This window comes from Cylas formicarius, unplaced genomic scaffold, assembly GCF_029955315.1.
Source record: "Cylas formicarius isolate icCylForm1 unplaced genomic scaffold, icCylForm1.1 PGA_scaffold_5__7_contigs__length_24384050, whole genome shotgun sequence".
NCBI classification, from domain to species: Eukaryota; Metazoa; Arthropoda; class Insecta; order Coleoptera; family Brentidae; genus Cylas; species Cylas formicarius.
Genome location: NW_026844341.1, coordinates 13,592,021 through 13,599,416, shown reverse-complemented (window position 1 = coordinate 13,599,416; position 7,396 = coordinate 13,592,021). Strand labels below are relative to the sequence as shown.

The window sequence follows — 7,396 nt, the reverse complement described above, 5'->3', positions numbered from 1 at the left end:
GAGATTGAGTTTCTAAAAGAGCCTGATGTATTTCAACATGATATAATTAGAATTCAGTGTATCAATGTTTTACTAACATTCAAGTCCAAACTTACTCTTTTTATGCGTCAGTTTGGATGAATGTGGACTTAGGGAAGAGCATTAATGACGTTTTCTTCGTCCCTAACTTCGGTCGGTTTCTTCTATGCACTGGATCGCGCAAACATTTACTTAATCGACTAAATACCATTCTACTATAATAACATATAATAATGTCTTCTAATATAACTGGGAAAACAAAATCAACATGCCATCTACTTCGGCAGACGAATAAGACATCAATTAACAACATGATAGGCATCACAATGTATAGTCGGTACGATTTGTGATGGCATAGGCGGCAATAAAGTGCTAGACAGAATAAAATACTTATAACAAATGTTGTTATTGTACGCACATACTTAGAGATGGATTCATGTATAGTCTATGTCTATGTAATATTATGATAATTTGTTCCATAAAAATTGAACAATATAACAATACTAAAAAAAACAGAAATATTTTGAAAAATGCAATCGTGTTTGATATTGAGATTCGATTTTCAATGTGTTGTTTGTTGAGTTTTTACAGGATTATTTATCCATCTCCTTTAAGCATCTAAGAAAAACTTTTGAATTTGCTTCAGCTTTAAAAGTATCATTAATTATCATTAACTAATATACCGGTTGCTTCCTCTACTTGTTACTGTCACTGCCACAAAGTACCAACGAGTAATCTCTTGATGGCTGCTTCTAGCATAAAGCCACGATAACCTAGTATATTGCAAATAGGTACATGTCCGTTGTAAATGTTTACCTTCCTAATGATATAAACCACATATATTGGCTAAACTATTTTCACAAAGACATTGCAACTGCATAAACTTGAAATTGGAAAGGGTCTGTTTGTGGTAAAACATCTCTTCTAATTGCCACATCTTCTCCAGCTTGCACCAGGTCCTCGTTAAAATCTTCATTTCTTCAAAGAATTATGAAGTCAGCGGAACGAAGCAATGAACGCAAATTCTCTTGAGTAGCGTTCCCGTCTCTCAGTTTTCAATAGAAACAATGGAGCCTGTTGTCGAGGGAACTACGTCCACTTCTTTGGTTAGTGCTACTTCCATAGGGTCTATATGATGTTGACATGTTGCCACAGGTTAGTGCCCAATTTCAATGAGGATCTATATGACGTTGACATGTCACTGGACGTCGGTGACGTAACTGATTCGCGCGTCCCGGAAGATATTTTATTCCCGGACGAGTTATGCCGCTACCTTCGGGAAGAACTGAAAACCTGTACCCGCGAAAACTGCTTCTTGAGGAAGGACATTGCAGAAAAAGAGAAACAAAGCGAAGACACCCAACGCAAGTTGCTAAAACTAGAAACGAAACTCAAGGAGTACCAGGACTCGTCCGACATGGTCGCCGCTACTCCCAATCACTTGGTCAGCGCCAAGATCGTCGAGATCAGCAAGAAGCTGCGCGAAAAGTGCGCAGAACTTGAATCATGCAAGTCCAAGTATGCGAAACTTGAAAACTACGTCCTCGAATTGGAAAATCGATCGACTCGTTGCGAACCAATTGCAGAATTCAGATGCGAAGACGTCGAGACGAAGCGGCTGGAAGAAAAGCTCCGTGCTACTTCCAACAAGTTGGTGGAGGCGAGGGACGCCAACGCGCAGCTTAAAAACGACCTGAAAACTGCCAACGAGTACCTGAAACGAGAGACGGGGGAAGAACTGACTTCGTTGCTCGGCAATAGCAAGTGGAAAGGTAAATCTGAGCTGATTAACGAATTGCAGAGCAAAAACAGGGAGCTGAAGGACAAAATTAAGATGATGCAGGATACCCAGCAGAGTTACGCAAAGACATACCAGAAATTGACGAGCCTGGAACAGGAAAGCAGAGACGTAAAGGCGATCAACGAAGAACTGAGGAGAAAAATCGAAGCTATCAAGGCTCGAAACAAAGCTTTGGAGGCAGATAACAAGAGTTTAAAGTTAAAGTATTCTACGTTGAACGAACACTACGAAAAAGATCAGTGCTTCATCGCTACCTTGTCGGCTCAGGTAGTTTCTTTCGAGGAGCTCAGAAGGGACGTAACAAGGGAAAAGGAATGTTTACTGGGCAAGGTCCGTAATGAGAAAGAGCAACTGTTTCTAGAGGTGCAAACATGCAAGACTATAATAAACGAGCTACGCCAACAGCTCGAATCGAAAAATGAGCAAATTACTGAACTGAGAAAAGTCAAAGGCGTCAAGGAGGACGAGGAAGAAATGGTCGTAGCGGAGTGCTACGATGCCGAACGAATTAAGATTTTAGACCTATTCGAGAATCAAAATAAACGACTAGAGGACGCGCGAAGCGAACTTTCCAAATGTCAATTGGCGCTGCGAAAGGAAAAGCAGAAATCTGCGAAATTGGAATCGGCGCTGGCTAGAGCTGAGGCTGAATCTATATCGACTAACAGATACCGTTCTACCACATCCTTGGCATCTGTGCGTGTCCCGGATGAGTCATTGAGCGATAAGCTAGAGCTGGCTGAGGAAAATATTAAAGCTCTCACGACTAAACTCGAACTAGAGCGGCACGAGAGGCGGAGGGATTTAAAAGAGTTTTCCGCAATCCTAAAGTGTTCCAGCAATTCCAGCAAATAAATAAAATTTAAGATCCGGCATATTTTTAATTAAGGTGGTGATAATTAATGTGTTATTTATTACCGTTCCCACCAACAGTTAGTATATTGCTAGGTGGACTTTTGTTTTCTAGACTACTTAAGTCTTTTGCAAGTCACTTTAGGTGGTACCTACATTTAGGTGCTCAATTTTAAATACAACCACAAAATTTTGTCTAATAAAACAGATTTTTGCTCGCTAGTTCCGTAGAATGAATACGGAGTTGAAATTTTTGAGGATAATCTTGGATTCCTCGAATGGTTTTCCAGATGCCAATGGTATCCTTTATAATTTCTATGAAAATAAAAGATTTAATAGAGAGAACAAAACCCACAGAAGATAGGGCTGAGTTATGTTATCTCTTAGATGGAATCCAGATTCAACTCAGCAATATGTGGTTTCAGCTGTTCGGGAGTTTATACTTAAAAACAAGGTGGCAAGAATAATAACCTTTCCATGTCTGTACATCTATTATCAACTGCTGGAAGTACACGGAGGCACACACCTGCTCATTCTCTAAAAAGTATGCAACACATATTAGTACGCATATTACAATACGAAATTTAAGTATTTAAGTATCATCAAATGTTAAGGCAATGAGTTATAAAACATTTAACAGTTATGCAACTAACTTCCTTTAAAAGCACTGTTGCTATTCCGCACTTCACCATCATGATAGAAGATGCTATCAAGGATCTTTTAATTTAATCTTGGCTATTTTGTATGTAATTCTTCTTTAATGTGTAATACTCTTGTTTCGTGTTGTTCATATTTTACTGTTTTGTATGTCACGCCATTTTATATTATATTTTTATATTTTATCTTTATATATATTATATATTATATTTTTATATTTTTAGTTGTACAACATGACTTGCGACAATAATTTTTTTAACCAGAAAGTGATCAATAAAGGATCTATGGCACCTTTTAGAGAACTTGAGGATCTTGTCAGGATCTGGAGAAAAAAAATGGATACAAGAATTATTTTATTGCAATTAAGTTGCATATTTATATAATTCATTTATTATTATTAAAGAAAAATGCCATTTGTCAGCCTCCATCTCATGTCCGTTGTTGAACGTATGCCTCCTTTAGTCTTTCTCCGCAGTTCCACTCTTGAGGTTTTTGTGTGTGTCAGCATTTCCGGTTCGAGCCAGACGCATTTGTTTAAAGCTTTCCCTTTAAGGGCAATAGTGGCCTTGCAGCTTTTGTTATGCCGCTCATACCAATTGTTGTTAACTAAAGACCATGTTTATCATCATTTTGGTCTTCGGACGGTTTGTATGTAAGTCGATTTGTGATGTGACTTGTTGTAGTTCCCAAACCACGTCCCTTATGTCTGCGAGATTGTTCACTATGAGGACTACATCAACTGCAAAGCATAGACGCCTCAAACGCTCACTTTTCCGTGCAAGTTTATTATTTTAAAAGTCTGTTCCAAGACTGTAGTAAATAATTTCAGTGACAGAGTGTCTCCTTCGCTTGTATGGTCCGTTCATAGATATAAGAAAGTGACCAATTGCTTTTGAATGGAATTATCCAAGGGTAGTCATTAACATACAATGCAACAAGATTATTACCTAATGTTTCGGAATTTAAATTCAGGTAAAATTGTGGTCCGTAATAGAAAATAATTGTATACCTACCTGTGTTTAATATTATTTGGTTTGGTATACTACTTAGTTTAAGTTTATTAGTAATGTAGAAAACACTATTGAGACTAAGGAAGTTATAAACAATTTTTATTTGATTTGACCTACAAAAGTAATACGTCTGTGATAATTATGCAAAAAAATCTGAGGCATACAGTTTTAAGGCTTCACTGTATATTTAATCCCATTTAACATGTTTGGCACAAACTGAAATCTGTCATTCGACGTAACGATGTTTTTCCCCGTATTAACTCCAATGTCCTCAAACTTATAGAAACCGAAGTTTTTAACATCCCTCCACAAAGTTGGGCAAATTCTGTTAAACATATAGAAAAAGCAGAACAATCGTATATCCATATTGCAAATGATATAGAACAAATAATAATTAGAACAGGTGATAGCGATAGTGATACTGATATATTATGTGAATAATTTTAAATAATTTAAGTAGGTAATAAAAATAATTTGTAATTTTATATTAGATTTAAGCATAAATACATACATAAAAAAATAAATATTTCCTAACAAAACCCCGAACAATTAAATTCGAAGCAAAGTACGGACCTGTTCGGCCATATTTCATTCTTACAGCTTGCCGGGTCTTTCCTTAATTCGTATCAGTTAGTCACTTTCTTATATCTATGAACAGACTTTACCTCTCATAATTGGAAATTACCTGGTATCTTCATATCTATGGTCTATTCTATTTTCTTTTATTTCTTTGAGGATATCAGATGATTTAACAGTGCCGAAAGCTTCATGGAAATCCACAAAGGCAAGAACCAGCGGTCTATTGTATTCTATAGTCTTTGGAAATAATTTAATTTATCAATGAATTCCAGTTTATTTTCCAACCTGCCTGTTAATATACGTGTGTACACTTTATAACGAGTGTCCCAGTAAGGATAACCAGATACGGTATTGGGGAGACGGACATTCCAAAGAATTAAAAAAGAATTAGGTGAATTGGACATGTCGGAATTTTAATAGACATTGAGTAGGAGCCTTTCCTAGGTTATCAAATGATTGAGTACCCTGTCACTAGATGGCGTTTTCTGAGATAATGTAAAAAAATTTAAAAAAATTATTAAATGCAAGTTGATTTTGCAAAAAATTGGCACATTTCCATAGTACATAGTGCCCATCTGATAAACTTTTATTAAAGATTAAAAATAGCCGCAGCAGCAGAGATGCCGCATAAGATTTATGGCATTATGTTATGCAGTCGGGCAGCCTTCCAATGATGGAGTAGAAGAATCTCCATTTTGGAGAATGTATTTGGAAGAAAGTAAGAAAGTAACTTAAGTAACTACGTTTTATTTTAAAAATATTCTTCTTTTTCGCCATGTAGATGCCCAAAAGTAAAAAATTTCGAATTGCAATTGTGGGAAATTTTGTAAAAAATGGCCACTGAGAAATCCTAATTTAAATAAAAAAATAAGCCATAACTTTATTGAAATTTTACATTCTATGGGTTCCTTTTTCAGGCAGAGAAATCAAGGAGTATAATCGAAAATTTAACCTTTGGACTAAAGTAATTTTGGAAAAATGGTGTTTACCCAACGAATATGCACTTTGAAATTTAACCAAAACTAACCAAAACTGAGCAATTGTCTTAATATTATTATCATTGTTCAGGCAAAGAATCTACAAGATTTTTTAAAAAAATTCGTTTTATAAAAAATCACTCTCACATGGGGAATTAACGTTACAATTCACAAAGGCGCACCAAAAATGTCCACTTTTATCTTATTCTAAAAGATGAAGTAACAAAATTTCTGAAGTTTTTAGTTTACTAAAGTAAATATTGTAACATTTCTCAACAACTAAAAACAGTCGATTTTTTACGCAGAAGCCAAAAAAACTATCAAGATTCTCCTGAAACTTGCAACAGAGGTCCCAAGTATCCCAGACATGACATTTAACTAACATACCGAGTCCCGGATTTGGTAAGAAAAGCAGTGCACACCGAAAGTTTTAAGTTTCGCTAATATTATCGGATGATCTACTTTATCGAATGCCTTGGAAAAATCAGTGCACACGGCATCGATTTTGCTTTCTATTATCTCACGCCTCAGACACATCTCGAATATACAGTCAGAGATTAGCAGACGCATCTACCTCTAAAAAAACTATGTTGCGTTTCACCAAGAACGTACCTAAGTATAAATTATTAAGTTATAATTGCCTCCAGAATTTTTCCCGGATCAGAAGTGACATTGATCGATGAAACGTTGATTGGCTCATCCAGCGTAAGGTAATAATTTCCGTGAATAATTTGAAATTTAACATTGGCAACTTTTGGACTGAACTAATTTTAGCAAAATCTTAATGTGTGTACCCACGGAATTTGCAGTTTGACAATTAACCAAAACAAATAGTTGGGGAGTGCCCTTTTAATAAATTTTTATTAAAAATTTAAACTAGCCTCAGCAGCAGAGATTCTCTACAAGATTTAAAATAGATTGAGGGAAATTTATCGTGCCCAGAGCATTTATCTTGTTTGAATGAATCCTAATCTGGTGTTTAAGTAAGTGTGTAACATGGCGTATCTGACAATGGAGACTTGATGACCAACGAAGCCGAAAACTAAGCGCGAAACTGAAAGAATGAACGGGCGGTTTCTTTCTAATTCTAAAACTAAAAAAACTCAAAATAATGGCAAACTTCCAACATCCTCCTCAGCCTTTGTCGTACTGTAAACTTATGGCGTATAAATTTCATCCGACGATGATCGTTTACAGATTAGCCAGGTGTTTCGGCTCGTTTACCAGTAAATCTCCTTTCCGAATTAACCCAAATTTTATTTTTATCTTTCAAGATTTGCGAACGCGATTGTATCCACCTTGATTTAGAACTGGGTCAGACTCTGCTTTGGCCGATCATCAGTTTTCGATTTCCAACGTTTCCGAATGAACAAAACAAATAATAATAATAATAATAATACAGACATTTCTTTAACAATTTGTATAGGGGAGCCTGTAACCCTTAGAGGGCGCGTCCTCGGGTGGTGGTTAGAGGAAGGCTCTCATGAATTTAATCACACCGG

The 7,396-nt window shown here is 36.2% G+C and overlaps 1 protein-coding gene across 1 annotated transcript; it reads left to right on the top strand.

Annotated features, from left to right (window-relative positions):
• Positions 1–1,213: 1,213 nt before the first annotated feature.
• Positions 1,214–3,016, top strand: LOC132702389 (rho-associated protein kinase 2-like). The gene has a single exon (XM_060670982.1). The coding sequence runs from the start codon at positions 1,214–1,216 to the stop codon at positions 2,672–2,674; it is 1,461 nt and encodes a 486-aa protein (XP_060526965.1). The 3' UTR covers positions 2,675–3,016.
• Positions 3,017–7,396: the final 4,380 nt, after the last annotated feature.

Bases quoted from the DNA above. Each gene is read 5' to 3' on its own strand.
- LOC132702389 (XM_060670982.1), top strand. From the start codon at position 1,214: ATGTCACTGGACGTCGGTGACGTAACTGATTCGCGCGTCCCGGAAGAT.